Source organism: Desmodus rotundus, chromosome 3 (assembly GCF_022682495.2).
Source record: "Desmodus rotundus isolate HL8 chromosome 3, HLdesRot8A.1, whole genome shotgun sequence".
Taxonomy (NCBI): domain Eukaryota; kingdom Metazoa; phylum Chordata; class Mammalia; order Chiroptera; family Phyllostomidae; genus Desmodus; species Desmodus rotundus.
In genome coordinates, this window is record NC_071389.1 from 200,119,243 (window position 1) to 200,139,840 (window position 20,598).

Consider the following 20,598-nt stretch of genomic DNA (forward strand, 5'->3'; position numbering starts at 1 on the left):
CTAAGTCCCTGCTAGTTAAGGGACAGAGCTGGGGTGGGGACTGTGGAGCTCCAGACGCGGGGCCACCTCCCGAGGAGCCCCTGGTAAAGTTACGTTTCTGGGGGGTTGTGAAAGAAATGCGCGTGAGCCGAGAGTCTCGTGGAGGACGCAGTGATAACCACTGCCCGAGCACTTTCTGTGACCGAGTGCTGTAGCAGCTGGAGGTGGGCGCTATTATTAGCTTCACCTCTGGACGAGGAAGCCCTGGCATGGAGACGTGAAGCCGCGTCCCCAAGGCCACTGCCGCTGAGTGGCGGAGCCCGTTGAGCCTGGCAGTGCCTGCCGGGTTTTGGGGGGTTCGGTGGGGAAAGCTCTTGGTCTTGCCGCGTGCTCATGGGCGGGTGCTTCACCTGTCTGGGCTCAGTTTGAGTGCCCTGGTCTGCGTTCAGAAGCCAGAAGTCTGGAGGTGGTCCTGGCTGGAGGTGTTGCCCCAGGAGGGAGGAGGAAGAAGGGGGTGGGGAGGCCCGCCCCATCCCCAGAACTGGCTGGCGTTGGGCGGAGCGGCCATAGTTGTGTGGGAGTGAGGGCTTCTGGAAAGATCCGTGACACTGGGCCCTGTGATGTGGGGGCGCTCAGGAAGCGCTGTGTTCTGAGGTGTTGCCTGTCCCTCGGGAGTGGGGGGAAGGGCCCCTCGAGGCCCTCAAACCTGAGTCAGGCTGTGGGAGGGAGAGACCAGGTGCTCAGGGAGCCATGGAGGCCCGGGGGCTGGGGGCCCTGGGAAACAGCTCGCCCCTCCCGGGGGTCCCTGTGTTCAGTGGAGAGGGCTGGAGCTGACTGGGCGGGTGGGCATGTGGGACATGACCCCAGCCTGTGCCCCAGACGCCGCCCAGGTCAGCTCGGTTTCCTTTCCCAGCCCCGCCCCTGGCCTCTGCCCCCTCTGTGGGGTGTGGGCCACCTCCACGCTCCTTCCCCTGGCTGAGCGGCCTCCTGCGAGCTCCCCTCAGAGAAGCAGCACCTCCTCACTCGCTGTTCCCTCCCGCTTCCTTCCCAGCCTCCCCAGTGGCCCCTCCCTGGTGGCCCAGGCCTGTCCTCTCTCCTGGAGCACTTTTCCCCACACGGCCGGAGCAGGAGCTCTGCACACCTTTGGGGGGGGTGAATGCATGGACGCACTTTTCTGCGGGGAGACCTGGCGCGGCCGTGGACACCCTTTTCTGGCCTGGAGACCCCTCTGCAGCCCAGCCTCGGGGGGACTGGGAGCTTCGGCTCTGCGAGCTGGCCAGGGAGCCCGTGGGCAGCCGATGGCGTGAGGGGAGGGGAGACAAGGCTGGGCAGTGAGAGGTGTGTGTTTGTTGAGCATCTTTACTGAGGTGTAACTCATGCACCGTGTGGTCCACACACAGAGAGTGTGCAGGCCACTGACTCGTGTGCACAGAATCGGGCAGCCCCTCCGCAGTCTGATGTGGGAGCCTTTTCATCGCCCCGGAAGGAACTGTACCCTTAGCTGTCCTTCCTCATCCCCACCCCCACCAGCCTCTGGCCACTGCTGGTCCACTGCCTGTCTGTGCATTTGCCTCTTTGGACAGGTCTCGTGAATGAGTCACCCGGTACGAGGCCGCCGGGGTCTGTCTCCTTCAGTTAGTGAGACGTGTTCTCATCTGCGTGGTGGTGAGGGCGGCTTTGCGCCGTGTGCGAGGTTGGGCTCTGTGCCTCTTCTGGAGGGCGGCCCCTCTCCCTGTCTCCCTGGCACCAGGTGACCCTGACCACCTTTTGTATGTGTCTAGGTGGGCGTGCTCAGCTTCACTGAGCACCCGGGGTCAGAGTTCACAGCAGCCCCTTCCATCCGAGGCTCTTGATGCTCGCCCGCTGTGTGCGTCCCCCTGAGCCATTTCACGTTTCCCATTTCATTTTCAGTGGCCATTTGTGTGATCTGTACTCATGTCACCTCCTCCATGAAGCCTTCCTGGCTGTTCCACTCCCACAGGGTTAGGGCACCTGTGCTGCTCTCCCTGTGTGTGTCTGTCTGTTGACCTGCCGACCTTCTGAGTGAGCTCTTGGAGGGCAGGGCCCTGCTGGCTGGCCTCGTGGGGACGGTGGCCAGCCTGTGGGGAGTGAATTGTTGCACTGGGGGGGTAGGGAGGGATGGGGCCCCTCTCTCACTGACTGCCCCACTATCTCTGTGCCTTGACTGTCTTTCTGTTGAGTGCCCACCACTTCAGGGCATCCTGGGTGGCATGCTGGATTTTAAAAAAATAGACTAATTTTTGGAACAGGGTTAGATTTACATAAAAATTGCAAACGCAATGCAAGGTTCCCATATGCCTCCCGCCCTTCCCCCAAGTTTCTCCTGTTGCTAACGGTGGGGGCCGTGGTCCCAACGAATGAGCCACACGGACACGCTATTATTAAGGAAGGCCTGTGCTTTGTTTAGGTTTGTTTACTTTCCCCCAATGTCACTTTCCTGTCCCAGTCCCCGGACCCCACCTCACCTGCAGGCTCCTCTGGGCCTGGGCGTCTCTCTGACATGACTCTGCGGGCGGCCCGGGGAGGGGTCGGGTACACACTGCGGCCCCTCTCCATGGAGTTGGCTTGGATGATCGATTGGAATTCATCTGTGGGAATTTGAGTGTTTTTCTCGGGGTCACAGTGAGGTCGGGGGTTTGGGGAGCCCACGGTGGGGAAGTCCCCTCTCATCGGGTCCTGCCAGGGGCAGGTGCCGCCGGCCTGCCTAACCACGGTGATGTCTCCATCTCCTGGCCGAGGGTGTCAGGCCTCCCCCGGGACCCTCCGTGCCCACGCTATCCTCTTTGGAGGGAGGTCACCACACACGGCCCAAGTGGAGGGGACGGGAGCCGTGGAGGGTCTGTCAGGACAGCCCGGAAATCTTCTGCCAGAGACTTCTCTCCTCCCCACTAGTCAATCCATCACGGACGGAGGTCCGTGCGCACGGATGACCCTCGGGGCTGCGAGGCAGCCCCCCCACCTCATACTCTGGTCCCCTGTCCCAGCTGTGGCCATTGGAGGGTCCTCCCTTCGCCACGCCCCGTCTTGGTGGGGTCAGGGGAGTGTGTCCTCACTGTCTGGCCCACTGGGGCTCCGGCCCCCTGTGTGTTTCCTGCCCCGCCCCGAGTCAGCCAGGCCTCCTAGGAACCCAGCTCCCTCCATAGAGGGTGCTTTTAGAGGCCAAGATCTGGGTGCTGGGCATGGCCGTTGCTGCTGGGCTTTGCTGCCTCAGAGACGGAACGGGGCCACTGTGTGCCTGTAACCGCTGTGCGGTCCGTCAGCGCCTGCTCTCAGGGAGAGAGTTCAGCTCGGTGACCCACGGTCACGGTCTGACACTCGCCACTCGGACCCTCTGACCCCTCCGTTGCCAATCAACAACGTTCTTTTGGCGGGAACCGGCTCCCCATAGGCCATCCTCTGACCTAACTGTTTAGTTCCGGTGGAGCTGCCCTGCGGGCTCAGAATTGGTGTCCTGGCCACAGGAAGTGGCTTTGTGGGCCAGAGTGCTGCCTAGATGGGCAGTTCCTTCCACTCCTCCAGGAGCAGGGGCGGGGCCCAGCAGGGCCCCCTGCAGGGCCCTGCAGAGGCCGGGGGGCCACTGCCTCCCTGAGAAGGTCTGAGACCTGCAGGGAGAGGCAGAGAGGATGAGGGGCCCTGCCGAGCAGGGGCAGCTCTGCCTGTGGGTGTGGACACACACCTGACACCCTCTAAAATCTGGGAGTGGTGTTGACTTTGAACACACCCCCGAGGTCCGGCCTCGGCAGCCACACCTCCGGGTGTGCATCCTGAAAGCCCTTTTCTCTCTGTTGTGGGGCTGGGGCCCCACCACATGGCCCCACGCCTCCCCCAGTCCGGGGGAGGGGTGTGAGGAGGCCCATGGGGCCCATCAGGGGGTGGGGGCTGGGCTGGGAGCTGTTGACCCCCAGGGGCAGGTTTTCCTCTGGGGGGTGTTGCTCACAGGCTGATGTGGGGCCAGCGCCCCCTGCCCCACTGCCCCGCTGTGTGCCCCATCCCAGGTCCTTGCTGGGCCACACTGGGCTCCTCCTGCTTTCTGGGCTGGGTGTGTGCGCCCCAAGGCCCTGAGTGATGGGCACAGGCAGCTGTGGGTGCCCCTGGCCGGGAGACATTACCCTTCCCTGGGAGCTGTGCTCTGGGGTGACCGGAATGGTTTCTGGGGTCACAGTGGCCCCAGGTGGCTGCCTGATGGCCGCCATTGGGGCAGTGTCTGTGAGGAGGGGGTGCCCGTCGCACTGCTGGCCTGAGCCCGGCCTGGCCACAGCTCGGCGGGCGGTCTGGGTGGCAGGCAGGGGCGTGTCGGCCTGGCCTCCAGCTGGGCAGTTCGGCCTTTATAACTCTGAGCGACCTGGGTACTTAAAAGGACATGCGAACCTTGAAATCACAAAGCCCGGAATCTCACTCTTGGGAGGACAGACCGTGAGTGCCCACGGGGCCGCCCCACAGTCCCCAGCCCGAGGGTTGTCCCTGTGGCCCTGGCGTGGGATGGGGGTGGGGGTAGGAGAGCCCAGCCGTCCCTCGGGGCCCTACCCCACTGCTCTGGCAGCTCGAGGCTGCGGTGTGTGCTCCTTCACAGCCTCCCTGGGCATGTCCTCAGGGCCTGGGTGGGTGCCGGCACCCAGGTCTGGTGCCCAGGGGCTGGTTTCTGCTCCCCCCAGAGAGGTGGGTTGGAGGCAGACGGGGGACCCGACGGGAGGCCACTTGGAGGGCCTGTGGCCTGTGCTGCCTGCCGGGAGGGGGGTCGGTCAGCGGTGGCAACCCCAGCCCCGCCCCTGGTCCCGCCCTGGCCTGGCGCACCAGGTGAGTGTGTGGCAGGTGTGCTGAGCCCGCCAGAGTGAGGAAGGAAAGCGATGTCGTGTTACACAGCTGTTGCTTAAGAACTCGGGGAGGAGGGTGGCTCCCATCCAAGGCCGTCCTTCTGAGAGTTAAGGTGTGGTGTGAGGTGGGTGCAGGTTGGAGGGGGAGGGTGGCAGTAGGGACCCGAAGGTGCTGGACCCAGAGGCGGAATTTTGAGGAGTGAGGGGTGCTTGTGGTCACCGTGGTCCCTGGAGCCCAGCCCACTGGCTGCAGATGGGACTTGGCTACAGCCGGCACCATGGTGGGGAGGAAGTGAAATGAGCCAGCTCCCAGAGAGCCAGGCGTGGGGGGCAGGCGGTGCTGTGGGCAGGGTGGGGGCGTGTGGGGAGAGGCGCATGGGGGCAGGGCGCCCCGGATGTCACACCCTGCTGGGAGGGCCTGCGGCAAGGTGTCAGTGTCTGTCTGGAGGGGCAGGGGGATGGCCTGGGAGGGTCGGTGGGCAGGTGGGGGCTGTAACTGGGCTGCCCGAGGGTCGCGTTCTAAGCTGACCATTTAGGATTGTGACTCTGGGAGTGGATAGGCCCGGGAAGGACAGCCTACAACCCCCTTCTGCTGCCAGAACAGGGTGCCCACGGGGGAGGGAGCAGGCCTGGGAACCCCCACGTGAGAGCTGAGGGGGAGGGTGGGCCACTGGGAAGCCCTGGGGCAGCGGCGGCACCCAGAAGGGAGCTGCCGGCTGCAGGTTGAAGTCAGCTCTGCCCCCCAGAGCCTTCGTGGGGGCCGGCTGGCTGGTTCTCATAGGACCGGGATTCTTGCTGATCCTGTGGGGGTGGGCCCGGCCGCGAGGTGGCAAGAGAAGGGGAGACGGGGCCTCTCGAAAAGCCCCCCACCTGATCCTTCCTAGTCATGTGGCTGCCTTAAGGTGAGCCCTGGCCATGGGGAGAAGTGAGCCCTGGGTGTCAGGGACCCGTCTACGTGGCCCAAGGGTGCGCAGCACCGGGGGTGGTGGGGGGCTGTCCAGGGAGAGGGCAGCTGGGTGGTTGCAGGAGTCTGAACAAATGCTGGGTGCCAGGGGTGTATGTGGTGGCTGCTGCTGCCCCCGCCCCCCCAGCAGGGGCCACCTTGTCCCCGCTGCGCAGATGAGTGTGTGGGGGGCTGGCGAATGGTGGGTGCAGCTCTACTGCCTGGAGGGCCTGGCCTTTGTCCCTGGCCCGCCTGCCCACTGCTTTTGGGCTCGGGTGTTTAGAAGATGGACACGGCCCGGTAGCCCACGTGCGGGCCTCTGTGGACCCTGACTAGGGACCCCTGCCTGCTCCTTCCTGGCCCACGCTCTGTGGGGACCACAGCCCTCCCTCCTCCCGGCCCCTCCGAGAGACTGTCCCACGCTCGTCCATTCTGCAACTGCCAGTCCACAGGTTCCTCTCTGGGTCCTGGGCCAGCGCCCCTGGCCCCGGACTGCTGTCCCTTCCCTGCCGCCTCAGGGAGGGGCCGCCTCATCTCACACCCTCTTCCCGGACTCAACCAAACAGACTCCGGACTTGGCTGCTGCCTCAGAGCACGGGCTGCGGTTTACATCACATTTACCAGTCAGACACGGCCGGTGCTGCTGCCAGTGTCCCCAGTCACCTCCTTGGGGAGGCCTGTGTCCCCTCCCCTGCGCTCTGGGCAGCCGTGGCCACGCGGGACGGGAAGGGTCAGGTGGTGTGGATGGGACACTGGCTGTCCCGGACCTGCAGGGTGGTCGGGCGGGGAGTGTGTCGCTCACCCTCGTCCCCAGCACTGGGCCCAGGGCCTCGATAGAGGATCTTTGGGGCGAGTGGCGGGGGCCTGTCCCCCCACCCTCCCCCCAGGCTGCCCAGCACATGAGGCCAACCCCCGCTGCCTCCTTTTAAGTCGGGCAAGTGTCTTTCATAACTGACTGCTTAGCTGTGTGAGTGAAACTTGTTAAGTGACTGGTTCTCACTGAGTCACCGGGAGAGTCACTGGGAGAGCCACCGGGAGAGCCACTGGGAGAGCCCCCTGCGGCCTCGCAGGCTCAGCCACTCGCGCCCGGGACGGGCTGGGCTTGGTCTCTCTCCCGAAGGTTTCCATGGTTCCGATCAGGTCAGGGAGGCGACTCACTTGCTGCCCCCACAGGAGACCCCAGGGCCACAGCGGGGTTTCCCTCCCCAGAGTCGGATCTGGCGGCTGCGTCTGCGGGGACCAGTGGATGGGCCGGCACACACTCCGTGTCATGCAGACGTCTAGGCCGTCCCGAACCCCGTGCTTCCAGGACGTGGCAGTGGTGGCGGTGTGGGGCACGCCGGCTTCCCGCCTGCCGCTGGTTCTTCCACACACACAGGCCGGCCCCGCTGTGTCGAGCTGTAAGATCTCGGCGATGAAAAGGGCCTGTTGTGACCTATTTATAAAGTATTTCAGAATCACTTACACGAGTATTGTCCTAAATTCTGTGCAACTAGAAGACATAAACCCGATTCTGTGATTATTTTTGTGCGCCAGCGTAACCTGAATTAGAGCTCTCCGCGTAGGTGTTTAAGAAGGAAGCCACTCGAACAAAAACACAAAAGGAGCGGATTCTTATCCATCAAACGGCGACGGCTCAGTGCCTGTGTGCCGCCGGACCGTGCTGGCCCTGTGATGGACAGGCCCTTTCCCCTCACCACTGGCAGAGGGGTGAGCCCACGGAAGTGGTTAAGGCTCCTGGGGTCTGACTGGAGGCCTGTGAGCAGCACCCCACCCTCAGGCTCAGCTGGCACCGGCTGGCAGGTGAGCCTGGTGCTGCGGGCGAGGCGCGTGCATGGACGCCCCCAGGTGAGGAAGGTGGGTCTGTGGCTCTCGTCTGCTCAGTGGTGTTCCTCCAGCACCCATTAGCCGTGCAGGTGGGCCGGTGCGGGGCCAGCCTTGCCTTAAGCGGCCGAGTTTGCACGGCAGCTCTGGTGGGTTGGGGGGGACTCAAAGGGGGCGAGTCCATGTTTGAGTTGTGGCCGCCCTCACTGGCCACGCGGGGCCTAGCCTGTTTGCTTCCTTGTGGTCGACAGAGCCGGCACCCTCCTGCTCCAGCCTCCAGCTGCCAGTGGGGGCGCCGTCCAGGCTCCTTGTCCCCTGGTGCGCACCTCTCTCGGGCCACACACCGTACTGTGGTGTGATTGCGGCTGCACCCTTCTGCTCGGACGGGTCCTCCTCCTGCCCCCGATGTGTGAGAGAGGGACTGGTGGAAGTGGGTGGGGTGGGCGGCAGAGACTGAAAGGAACATTCTGGGCCGGGGCAGGTACAAGAGCAGACAGGTGTGCTCTGGGATGGGCGGGGCACTGAGGAGAGACCAGTGGAGGCCAGAGGAGTGGCGGGTGAGGAGGCTCTGCTCCCTCAGAGGCCGTGGGTGGGGAGGAAACCCTGGGTGGGGGGAGCCCCGGGAGGGCGGGTGTTTCCTCCAATTTCGGGTGTAGAAATGACCCCGCCGAGGTCTGTGCTGGAGATGCAGCTGGGGCCAGCCTGGTCCTGGGCAAGGAGTGTCTCCCAGGGACTGAAGGGGACGGTTGAGCCCCCATGAAATCAAGGGGTGTGAGGGGCCAAAGTGGGGAGTCCTGGAGGCTGGAGGGGCCGCTGTGTGGCAAAGCACGGAGGGAAGGAGGTTCAGTGCCTTCCATGTGGGGACCGCAGACCAGGCCCAGATAAATGTGCCCCTTGGCCCAGAGATGGGGTGGCAGGGCGTGGGGGGGCGGTTTTGAGGGCCCCCTGGGAGTAAAGAGACAGCAGGTGCATAGGGTGGTGTTGGGGAGCCAACCAGAAACAGGGTGGCCTGTCTCTGGAACCTGCTTCAGGTTTCCAGAACCATCCAGGAGAAGGTTGCCTGGAGGGAGCGTCCTGGGCTGTGAGGAATTTCGTGGTCCTGGGACCCTCCTCTTGTGGCCCGTGTGGCTGGCTGTGCTTCTGGTACAGGGAGGTGATGCCCTACGTCCTGAGCCTGGTGGAGGCGCTGGGCTCCTTGAGTGGAAAATGGGCTGTCGGTGGCTTGGCCCTTGGCCAGGGTGGGCCCGGGCACAGCTGTGGGGACTCCTCTTTCCGCCCTGACTCACCCAGCCCTGTGCCCAGTCCCAGCCGTCCTGTGCCCTGTGCTGTTGCCAGGGAAGCAGCTGCTCTGGCTGATGGTTTCCTAAGTCACCGAGGGTTCCCTTGTCGGGGGCTAAGGTGTGAATCCGCAGAGAAGCCCTGAGCCCTGATTGGGTGCCGCCCTGCCCCACGAGGGTGCCGGCACTCCAGGTCTCCGGCACTTTTCCCTCTGCCCCTCTGGCTTTGGCCGGGGAGCTGAGGGGCAGATGTCAGGGAGGAGTGGGAGCTGGCGGTGAGGCCAAGCTGGTGAGAAGGGACGCTGCCCGCCCTGGCTGAAAGGGCGGACCGGCTCCAGGTGGATGCCTCTGGGGTCGCTGAGTGCTGGCCTAGTGCCCAAGGGGCCTGGGGCAGAGTGGGGGGACCTGCAGGCTCCTCCCTGCCGTGAATGGATGCCCTGGCTCGGGCACTTACCTGGTTAAACCTTGCGGATGAGGCCCGAGCCGGCGGCTCCACAGGGGGCAGTGTGCTCGGGTGGCCGGGTAGCCTTTCTGCAGGGTCACAGGCCCTAGCACCTGTGTGGCCACTCAAGGGCGCGTCTGGGGCCTCCTGGGATGTGGGGGCTGTCATGTGCTGGGCAGAGGCTTTGGATGGCCTTTCTCCTCTGTGGAAGCAATTACAGAATTCTGTTTCCTTTGGAATGGGGAGGGGAGTCCCCCGGGGCCACAGTCTGGCCATGCGGGGCCTTTCCCACACCCCTGGGGCCTCCGGCTGGGAGCTGTGGCTGTGGTCGGCTCTGCTGCCCTCTCCAGGTTGGGGAGGAGGCCACCATTCTGTCTGCCAACCTGCCTGTCTGGTTAAGCCGGGTCCCACGCCTGCTTTCGGAGTCCTGCCCTCCCCTGGGAAGCCACTGCCAGCCCTCGGGCCGCTGGGTCAAGGCAGCAGCTGCCACAGCCTCACAGAACGAGGCGCTGGGGCCAGAGCAGGGCCGCCCGGCAGCCTGGCCAGGACGCACATTGGAGGCAGCGTCTGGGGCCAGCCTTCCCTCCGCTGTGCGTGGGTATCCTGGCCGAGGGCCACGCACCACAAGGCCACATTAGAGTTTCTCCCGTTCTGCGTTGGGTTCTCCTCCAGAGAGGAGGAGCCGAGGCCCCGTGCGTGCGAGGAGGTGATGGTGGGGCGTCAAGATCTCGGACCCGGAGGATGAGCGATGTCCCTCCCACCTTGCAGGTGACCCCGGGCAGGATGTGAGTCAGGACTCAAACGAGGGCTTTGCAGGTTGCTGTTCTGGGGGCAGGCTTGCGGGCTGTGTGGGCAGTCGTGTGCGGGGGTGTGGCGTTGTCCAGGTGCTTTGGGCTTGTAGGTCACTAGGGCTGGGCAGCAGTGGCCTTCTTTGGCTGAACTTTGATGAAAACTCTAGCGAGGTGTCAGGTCCGGGATGCGGCAGCTGAAGCCTGAAGATCCTGAGGATGGAGAGTATGGGATACCCTCCTCCCCTCCTCCCACAGTGGCTCCCCACTGCTTCTCAGCGGAGGGGGTGCCGAAGTCGGTTGATTGGCTGTGGTGCCAGTGCTGATTCTGGGTGCTTGGGGGTCTGGCCCAGGGCAGGAGTCTGTTCGGAGGCCGGCCTTGGCTGTGGGGTGGGAGCCGCTCCCCCGAGGGCAGGAGGACCTGATTCCAGAACCAGAAGCTGCTGCTCCAAGTGGGGCCCTCTGCCTGAGTGGCCTGGGAGGGGAGGGCAGGGTGGGACAGCGCCTTTGTCAGCGGTACCAGCTGTTCCAGGCCACAGCGGGCAGAGGAGTGAGTGGGGCCGAGACATGGTGCAGGGAGGCGCGCACCTGATGCGGACTGTCCCCTGCCAGCGAGTCTGCCTCACTGGGCGGCCCTGTGGGAGCCCCGGGGCCTGCGGTGCCCATGGCCCAGTCCTTTGCAGCCCTCCCGAGGGACTGATGCAGTAAGCCTGGGAAGGAAGCCGACTGTGCTGTGGGGTCAGGTAGGGTCTTGGCGAGGCAGAGAGGACGCTCGCACACGGGAAGTCAGTTCTGGGGACCGGGACCGGGACTAGATGGCCCCGGGCAGCTGCCTGGGCAGCTGCACCACTGCCTTCACACTGTGTTTTGGGATGTTAATGCTTTGGAGAGGTAATGTCACCTGGTGCCCTGAGCTGCACTTCCCACGTCTGCCCACTCCCTGTGGGAGGCAGAGATGAAACTCTTCCTCTCTGGCCCTGGAGCCTCGGCGCCCCAACCAAGGGCCCTGCCCCCGCCCCTCCAGCTGCCGCACACATGGCGCTGTCTCTCAATTACCTGTGCAGGGAAGCAGCCTCTGCGGGCCGCCCCGCCTGGGGACCGCCCCTGAGATGCCCAGGTGTGCGTGGCTCCCTCCCCGCAGCCCCGCCAGTGACGGGGTGAGTGGGGACCTGGGGTACCTGCACCGTGCTCACTCCTTACAGACGCTGCGCCAGAGGGCCCTGCGGAGAGGGGGGTCCGCAGTCGCACAGTCTTTCCGAAGCACCTGTTCTGAAACTGGATTGTTTTACCCCTGATTTCTTCAGGCCAGCGATGCCTGTGGCCTCCTGAGAAGGTCACCGACCTGTCACCAATTCCCAGAGGGGCCACCAGCTTGTCCCTGTGCTCTCTGGTTCCCAGGCACACTGTCTCCCAGAACGGCAGCACCTGTCGGCTCCAGGCTCACGTGGGCCTGTCACTGAAAAGGCCTGGCTTGGCCACGTCTCCCCCGTGAGGTGGGGCGTGTGTCCTCGTGCACATGGGAGGCGGCGGCGCAAGGGGGCACGTGTGTCCGTGCACACGTTGGTGTGGGCCCTGGTGCCCAAGTTCCGGAACACTCACGGGTAGAGAGAGGCCCGGTGCAGTGGGTGCTGGGAAGGGCTTCCTGGAGGAGGAGACGTCTGTGACCCAGGACAGGTCCGTCAGATGCAAAGGCAGGGAGGGCGTGTGTAAACAGACGGGGTGGCGGAACCGTGGTTTGCTTGGCAGAAGGCTGTGGTGCTGACCTTGAGAAGGAAGCGTGTGCTCTTGGGCTCCTCCTCTGGGCCGAATGAGCCCCTGGGAGGGAGGCGCTGGGGGAGGGAGGGTGCACTTGGGGGCGCGGGTATGCAGGTTTGGTGTGGTGCGCGCACCTGTGAGGCCTGCAGGTGGGGGTGGGCTGGGCTCAGGCTGCTGGCCCGGCCCCTCCCTCCAGGTTGGCCGCACCCTCTCCAGCCCCTGTAGTAGCCGTGGGGACCCTGGGACTGCCCCACCACCCACCCCCTCCATCTACCCCAGTGAGGGCCTGCCGGGGCGGGCTGCGCCCCTGTGCACCAGGGCTCCCGGCTGTCCCCATGTGCCGGGCGAGTGGGCCAGTGAGGCGAAGGGGTGTGGGCGGAAGGGTGGTCCTGCTGCAGGCTGGGGCTGCGCTCCCCCCAATTGGTGCCTCAGGCTGTGTTTGTGGACGCAGCCCCCCCTCGCCCCCCGCTGGGGCTGCAGAGTCCTGGGCCATGTAGGGTAGGGGCGTAGGCTCAGCGTCCCGGCCTGCCCCTGTACTGCTCCCCAGAGTCACCGGGGTGGACCTCGTTCTCAGGCTCTCTGGTCTGGGAACCCTGTTAGAGTCCTGAGTTGGGGGGTCCCCGAGAGCCTCGGCATGGTGTGCTCACTGCTCTTTGCTGTCAGAAGTTAAGTCTGTTAACATGCCGCAGACTGCCAGTTAGTAACCCGTCACGTGCGTACACACGCAGCCTGCTCTTATTTTTTAAACGTCACTCGCTACATCGCCCGCCCCCTTCGAGGAGCATTCTGTGAAGCAGGCACTGGCTGCGCGTGGGCCCGTGTGATTGGGGGCAGCTGGGGGCCCTCGGCAGGCCTGGGAGCCAGCGTGGAAGAGCGGAGGGCGTCTGGGGCTTGTCGTTCGGTGGTTTGGATGTTGCGGGTCCCCTGGAAGGGTCTTGGGGGGCCCCAGGGGTTCCTGGCTCCGTGTTGGGAGGGGTTTCCCTGCAGTGGTGGATGCAGGTTTTTGTAGAGTTTTTTAAAATCTGAATCCTCCTTTTATTTTAAAACTTAATTTTAAAACGTAGTTTCCTGTGGAATAGTCAACATATCCAGGGTTCAGTATGCAAAGGGTTGAAGCCTGTGGTGGTTCCCAGCTCCCCCGCCCCGCCCCCCGGGAGCTGGTGGCAGCCCACACTGCGGGCGCGAGCGCCCTCCCCTGCCAGCCTGCACCCTACGCCGGGGCTCAGTCTCATCTGCTCCCGCCTGCCTGTTTCCGCGTCCCTGCCCGCTGGTTCCTCCTTGCCGGTTCTCAGGTAAGTACTGTGTCCAGCCTCGTCCTTTTCCTCTACAGAGGACCCAGGCAGGCTGGCTCCTCGGGACTGTCAGCCCGCCGGGTGGCTGCCACCTTCTTGGGGGGGCTTCCCTGGCCTGTCACTGTCCATCCTCCTTTTCAGAGATCAGGGCCGTGGCTCCGCTGTGTCCCCGCAGGAGCCGGCCCCCAGCATGCAGCAGGTGCTTGTCCGACGCCTGCTGACGATAGCAGTCGTTGCTCCCGACCGTCCGGGACTACGGGTGCAAGGCGTTCACGGCCCCGTGTTACCCTGGGCCGAGCGGGCGAGTTCCGCGCACCAGAAGACAGGGCCTGTCCCCTCTGTCCGCAGAAGTGCCCTGCTGCCAGGAGCCCTTGTGGGACTCCGCTGTCCCCACACTGGGGGCTGGCCGGGACCGGGGTGGCAGAGAGGACTGGGGGGCTTTGGTTTTCTTTTTTTAATGTGTGTGTGTGTGTTTTTTTTTTTTTAACCGGGCAGGAGTTTTGTAGCAGAGGCTGGAGTCGAGGGCTCGGCCCCTCTGCCACCAGGTCCTGTCTGGGGTTTTGCTCTTCTCTCGACCAGCTGATCCGAGAGCTCTTGGTGGCCTGCTTGACTGTCCAGGCTGGGTCTGCGCTGGGCCCCAGGCCCCCTCTGGGCTGCCTTTGAAAAGGAGGCGCAGGAAGGACAGGTCTCCCGGGGGCACAGAGAATCCTTTCACGTGGGGGCTGTTTAAGGCACAGAGTTCTTTAAAGTGCACTTGGCTCGCCCACCCAGCACCCCGCTGGGCCGGCGTGCTGGGTGGGGAATATAGAGGGCACGTGAGGGGGACTCGGGGAGGGGTTGGAACGCCTTTCGGGGGGGGGCTCCTGGAGGAGGTGGGCAAGGCCCGTGCTTGCGTGAGGGCTTTTCACTGTGCTGTTGGCTTGTCCCTGGGGAGCTCAGGTCCTGCCCCAAGACTGAGGGGTGCCGGGGCTGTGGGTGTGGGCTGGAGGGTGGAGGGGCCAGAAATACTTTTCAGAAACGGTCTCCTTGCAGCCGGCCCCTCTGCCTCAGGTGGGTTACGGGGCCTCAGGTGGGACAGAGACGTGTGGGTCTCCTCCCCGTGTCCCTTCTGACCCCCGGAGCAGGAGAGTGCCCAGGCCACTCGGCCTCACCCCTTTCCTTAGAGGACCAGGTGGGGCGAGGCCCACACATGCGTGGGGGTGCCGGGCCCTGGTGGGGTCCCGGGTGCCTGCAGAGTGCCTGTGAGCGGCGGTCAGTCCTGGCACGCGTTTGAGAGAGAACTGTTAGGTGTTTATCGCTGAGACAGGGACAGGGACCGAGTTGGCTTCAGCCACTGGTTTTGTAAATAGTGCCTTTTTGGCCCCTCGCCACACTGGTTTCTAGTTTCACGGCTGCAGCCGAGCGGAAAAGCGACGACAGAGACTGCGGCCACCAGGCCTTGGACCTCAGGACCTGGCCCTTTGCAGGGCCGGTTCTCCGAGCCCCGGGGAGCCGCGCCCAGGCCTTTGGCAGCTGCAGCCGTTCACGCTCAAGTGCATTCGGAGAACGGCCTGCTCTCTGCCAGCAGCCAGCGGTGCCCCTTTCTGCCTCAGGTGCTTGGGCCAGGCCGGAGGGTAGCTGGACGTCCCAGGAGCCCTGGGACCCAGAGGGCGTTCCCGTGGCCGCCTCAGCGCCGGGGCTGCCCAGGGCTGCCCAGGGCCCGCTGCTGAGAGTGACGCAGAGAGAAGAAAGTGAGGAGCTCTGGGTGCGGTTCCTGTTCTTGGCTTGTTTGCTTGTGTGACAGAGGTTTGTCCGCCTGCTCCCACGCTGCAGGAGTTCCTGCTGGCTCTGCTCTGTCTGAGCCGACATCCCTGCAGCCGCTCTGCCGGGCGCCCCACTCAGCCTCCACGCCGAAGGGTGGACGCATTACTGGAGGCCTGTGCCCGGGAGCTGGGTGGCCGGGCTGCCTGGGGTTGAGGCAAGCAGAGGCTCAGGAGTCCAGTGAGACTGATTTGTGTCCCCGCCTCCCGGAGCCTCAATTTCCCCGTCTGTCAGCCGGCTCTCAGCACCGTGACTGGGACGAGTGACACCTGGGGCAGGGAGAGGAGAAGTTGCCTGAGATGTGGGGCTCCGTCCACCCACCATCCCCTCCTGTGTGACCCTTGGGCCCAGGTTCGGGTCCCTCCCGGTTGGAGCTGGCAATGCCTGGTGTTCTCGGGGTGCGCTGGAGCCCCGACCCTCGCTTCCCTCATCTGTCAGTGCCCCAAGGGCAAGGTGAGGGTGGCGCACAAGGAGAGGGCTCGTGGCACAGTGAAAGTGGCCCTCGGTAACCTGTGCTGTTCCGAGTGGCTGCCCTGCCCCCGCAGGACCTCAGGGAAGCCTCCGGAAGGCCTCCAGAAGGCGGGGTCGGGAGGAGGGTGCGCGAGGGCACTGGTGTTACCGAGCCTGCTCCCTGCGAGGCTGCGGCAGCTCAGCTGGGGGCCAGGCAGGCTGCCAGGGCCAGCTCATCCCGGGATGCAGGGCCGTTCGGAGTCTCAGGACTTTGGGGAGCTCGCCGTCAACGATGGTGAAAGTGTGGACTTGCAGTCAGGTGAGTCCTGTGGGAAACAGGTATTCGGTACCCGAAACCCTCGTTTCTGAATGTTTCAGTGTGTTTAACCTGGGGTTTGATCCCCACGGGAGCTGCCTCTCTCTGTCACCCTAGGTGACCCGGGCCACGGGCCTGACTTCCAACCGGGCGGGGCATTGCTCTGGTGGCCTCGGGAGCCTCTCCACCAGGGAAACTGGCAAATGCGACCCGTTTCACTGTCGGGGTCTCACTTCTCATTCTGCTGGTGGTCTGGGCTTCAGAAGGGGACAGCGGAGACGTGGGTGTGCAGATGGGGTCTGTGGCTGCGCACTTGGAATGGCCCAGAGAGTGGCGGGCGTCCTGCTGTTAGCACACTCCTTGACTTCGGCAAGGACGGCCCTCTCACAACTGCGGCTGGTGGATGCTCTCCGTGGTCTCCTTTGCTGTGTCTTGTCAATGTAAGCAGAGACGTCCAGGGCACCGGGGTCCGGGGCAGACCTGTCGTGGCAGGCGTGGCTGCCTGAGGGGAGAGGTGCCCGCCACGGGGAACACCCGCCACGGGGAGCGCCCGCCGTGGGGCGCGCCCACTGGCTGTATGGGATCTGCATCCGAGGCCGCGGTGTGTTCCGTGATTATTCGGGAGCAAGTGCTGTGCCTCTTCAAGTAGCGACGTTTGTAACACGTGTGTGACGTCCAGGTGCATGGATCCCCCGAGGGGCTGGTGTCTGCACACTCACGAGCTCTCTGGGCCTCGGGCAGGATCCCAGGTCACTGAGGAGGGGGTGTCAGCCCCCTCCCAGCTCTCCCTGGTGCACTGGCCCGCCCCCCCGGGCCACAGGCGGGGTCCCCACGTGGCCTTCTCTCTGAGGGTCTGCTTTCCTGTCACAGTGCAGAAACGCAGCGCACTGCACGGGGCGTGTCCCCTGAGCGTGGAGGGACCGAGAGTCCCTGAGGGAAGAACCTCGGGCCTCCTTCTGGAGGAGTGCCCAGGTGGCCATAGCCTTGGAGTTGATTTCCCCCAGTGCTCACGGGCCTGGGGGCTAAGGCCTCTTCCTGGGAGAGCTTCCCGTCACTGGCTGGCAGGCACTCTGGGCTGCGGCCCCTGCGCATACCCCTCCTTCCCTCCCTCACAGAACCAGGTTGGTGACTGCGGTTTGTGCCAGCCCGGCATCCGCAGCCACAGCTGGAGGGGCACCGCAGGGCTGTGCCTGGCCCCCACCTCAGGGGCCTGTATCCTAAAAGGGTGAGCACAGGCCCTACACGAGGGGCCGGCCCCGTTGGAAGTCCCAGATGACATGCCAGGTGGGATGCTGGGATCTGGGGGGGGACTTGGAGGAGAGGCGCTGGGATGGGAGGCATCGGGCACTGGGGGTGCCAGGTCCCATAGCAGGACTGGCCGGAGCCCAGGGTGCGGAAGCCCCAGGGGTGGGGGTCTCATCCGGATGCCCCAGGGTCTGGTTTCTTGCTGGGTGGAGAAGGGGGTTTGGGGGACACTGTGGCTGCCTGGGCCAGCCTGGCGGGAGGTGGGGCGGTGCCTGGCCTGCCTGCAGGTGGGTGGCCATGGAGGGACCACAAGGTCAAGGGCTCCTTTGAGGGCAATGGCGGGAGCAGCGGGAGGACACGGAGACTGGAGCTCTGGACCAAGCGCTGGTGAGACCTCCCACAGCGTGAGCTCAGCAAGCTCGGAGCCCAGCGGGCATGGGGGTGGAGCCAGCAGCCCCTGGGGCTGACTCCAGAAGTGTTGCGTCCTGCCGGCCAGAGCCAGGCTGACGGTGGTGTCTCCCAGACCACCCTCGAGTTTGGGGACACCCAAGGGTCACTAGAGGTGTCCAGAGCCACTTGGCGGGGCCCCAGAGCAGAGTGCTTTGTGTCTCCGGCCAGCTCTGCCAGACTCAGTCCTGTGCACAGAGGGCCCAGAGCCTGGCGGGTGCTGCCCTCGGTGCAGCACCAGGTGTCCACCCTGGCGGACGGTCTCAGGTTCCCTGTGGAACGCCGTGCCTTGGAGCAGGGGTCTGGCGGAGCCTCAGCCAGGGAGCGTTCCCCAGCGCCTCTGCCTCCACCTGGGGGTAGGGGCAGGTGGCCCTCCAGCGGCTGTGCGGGCCGAGGTAGCAGGTCCCGCTCGGGGCAGCTGCTCCCCTTGAGGGGCGGGCGTGTGGGAGTCTGTGAGGGCTGGTTCCTGGGGCGGCCTCTGAGGAGGTGGGCTTCCTCCTGTGGGCCTGGGGAAGCAGGGCTAGCTGGGGGGGCACAGGGCAGCAGCCACCAGAAGGCAGTTCTGTTGAGGCGGCACCCCTGGCCACTGGCCGCAAGGGAAGAGCCTCTCTCTGGGTCCCGGTTGGTGCTGGGACCCGGCCCTCCTTGCCCTGTGTGGACAACTGTCGTCACTGGAAGTTGCGGGGGCGCTGTGTTGAGCTGCGTTCCCCAAATCCTGTGCTCCCGGAACCTGTGAGCGTGCCCTTCCTTGGAGACAGGGACTTGTGCGTAGTTCTGATGAGTCATCCGGGGGTGGGATGCCCCTTGGCCCGGCGTGGGGGGCCGCCTGGCAGCCTGGACCCGTGCTGTGGGGTCTAGTCCTCATCGGGCAGCAGCCTGTGTCGGGGAGTCTGGGGGAGCTGGGTGGCAGGGATGGAGCGGCCCTGGGAGCCCCTTGCTCAGGCAGGCTGCCTGTTTGGGCCCTGATGCGAGCTGATGTGAGCAGCCGGCAGGAAGGGCTGGGGCTGGGGTGGCCTGGTGCCTGGAGGGATGCGCTCCATTGGGTAGCCTAGTGCACGTGGGCCCGGTGCGGCCCGGGGCTGGGCACATGTTGCATTCTGATGGTGGCAGGCCCGGACACTGGGCGCGTTGTCCCTCTCCCTGTGCGGCCACCTCATCTGCTTGCAGGAGCTGAACTGGGGAGGAAGGCGGCCCCAGCCTTGGGGAGCCAGCCCTGCGGGGGAGGAGCTCTGCCCGGGAGGGACCCGCCTGGACGCTGTCCTCCGGCTGCGGGCAGCCAGGGGCTCCGCTCCCGGGACTGCCTGACACTGGATGACAGGGAGTCGAAATGAGAGGAAGTAGGTTTTCCTTGGCTGCATTTCCCCTCTCCCTCGTGCTTCGATTTCTGTTAAAGAGCAGTGGGAAGGCGCTACAGGACTTCTGGGGAGAGAGGTGTAACAAACCCTGTAAGCCTAGAACCCTCACAGCGTCCTGTGTCCCCTCCGGCGTTTCAGGACCTGTTTGCTGTCACGGTGACTGGCACTGGTGACTGCCTCTGTCACTCGCTGGGACAAAGTCCAGCGGCCCGCCCTGCCTCCCACAGGGGAGGGGGGTAATTCCCAGCGCTGCTCTCCTCCCTGGGAGGGAGCGAGGCTGGCCCCTCCTGCTGGGTTTGCTCCCAGGGACCTTGTGCACAGGCGAATTCCAGCGGGGGGCGATTTCTGGCTGGGGGGGGGCATCTGTGTTCACCGCTGCCCCCTCTGCCACTGGGCCGCCTTTCCTTTCCTTTGCTGGTGGGCACGGGCCCGGGGCTTTTCGCGGTGCCAGCCTCTGGAGGCTCTGGGAGTTCGCCCGTCTGTGTCCTGGGCTCCCGTGACTTTTTGTTTCGTAACAGAGGCTGTGACCCTTGGCGCGCCCACTTGCTGCCCCAGCCCTGGCGTCGGTCGCTGCCTGGTTTTCCTGGACGTTCACGTCCGTCCACTCGACCACTGGACCTCTTCAGCTTTGTGGCCGTGTTCTCAGTGTCCTAAGGAGACAGCCCCCCACCTCGAGGGACTTGATAAACACTAAGTTCTCCTTTCTTGTTTTTTAAAAAAAGTTTACTTAATCTTTTAGTCCATCTGGAGTCCACCGCTTCTTTACACACGTGTTTTTCCAGATGGTTGGCTACGTGCCCCGCCCCCAGGCGCAGGGACGCCACCATCCCCCACCTCTCCTACCTCCCCCACCTCCCCACCGCCGCCCTGAGCAGCGCTGCGCACCCGACACTCTCCCGAGTCTCAGGGGGCACCTGGCTTTGGCACCAGGGCCCCGTCAGGCCACCCTGGAGTGTCCCGAGGGAGCGCTGAGACGTGCCTGTCCCCGAGCGCCCGCACCCCTGCCCTGACACCCGCACGCCTCCCCAGTCCTTGCAGACCGCAGCCAGTGCCCGTGCGTTCTGTTCTGCATGGGGTCCTCGTGGGGGCAGGGACGCCAAGGGGAGCCAGGCCCCTGGAGCGCAGGGCAGGGGCCCCGGGCTGATCAACGGCCCTTGGGGAGCCCCGAGTGCCAACGGTCGGAAACAGGAAGCACTTCTCCCCGCCTCCCTGGTTCTTCGTGAAATACCCAAGTGGGGTGGTGAGGGCCGGCTCACAGATTCCATCCTGCTCCCCCACTTCCTGCCGGCCTCGTGTGGAATAATCGCATTGTTTATTGGGTCTGGGCTCAGCGTCAGCCCGTGAGTGCGTCAGCGTCATCTGGACCTCTCGGGCACTTCAGCCCTGCTGGGTCATCCCCACGTCAGACGTGGAAGCTGCGGCTCAGAAAGCTGGTCAGCAGCAGATCAAGCTGCCAGCCTGGGGGTGTCCAGACCCCCCACTTCTGTGGGGATCCAGGGCCTCCTGGAGATATCGGGGGAGTGGGGTGTGTGTGAGGTCCTACCTGCAGCCTCAGGCGAGGTGCTAGCCGAGGTGTGACCGGCACTAAGGTTGGGGCTGCGTGGCCCCTGCTTTGGGCTTGAGTGAGGTTGGCTGGACGTGCAGAGGAAGGACCACTCACACCCCTCCCCTGGGGGTTTGGGGGGTTGCCTGGGTTTTCCTGGTCAGGTTGGGGTGGGGGTGGAGACCGGGCACACCATGGTATGTCCGGCCCTGGGTGTGCACGTGTGTTTAAGCTGACATGTGTCTGCGTGGCCACATTGTGGCTCCCACAGTGTGACCCCCTCCAGGCCAGGGTTTGGGGCCACTGGGGA

General features: G+C 64.8%; 1 protein-coding gene across 5 annotated transcripts in view; it reads left to right on the plus strand.

Annotated features, from left to right (window-relative positions):
- GRAMD4 (GRAM domain containing 4) overlaps positions 1 to 20,598 on the plus strand; it is a 58,181-nt gene that overhangs the window by 3,658 nt on the left and 33,925 nt on the right. The window contains exon 1 of one of the 5 annotated variants that reach the window (XM_053919749.2): positions 15,420 to 15,701. The exons of 2 other annotated variants lie outside the window; for them this stretch is intronic. Coding sequence is in view for 1 of the 3 variants with exons in the window: in XM_053919748.2 (XP_053775723.1) it covers positions 18,702 to 18,727 (26 nt within the window). In the remaining 2 variants the exon portion in view is untranslated. Of the gene's footprint in view, positions 1 to 15,419; positions 15,702 to 17,474; positions 17,786 to 18,354; positions 18,728 to 20,598 lie in introns of those variants that run through there. 2 more of the 5 variants (XM_053919750.1, XM_053919748.2) reach the window with 2 other exon arrangements.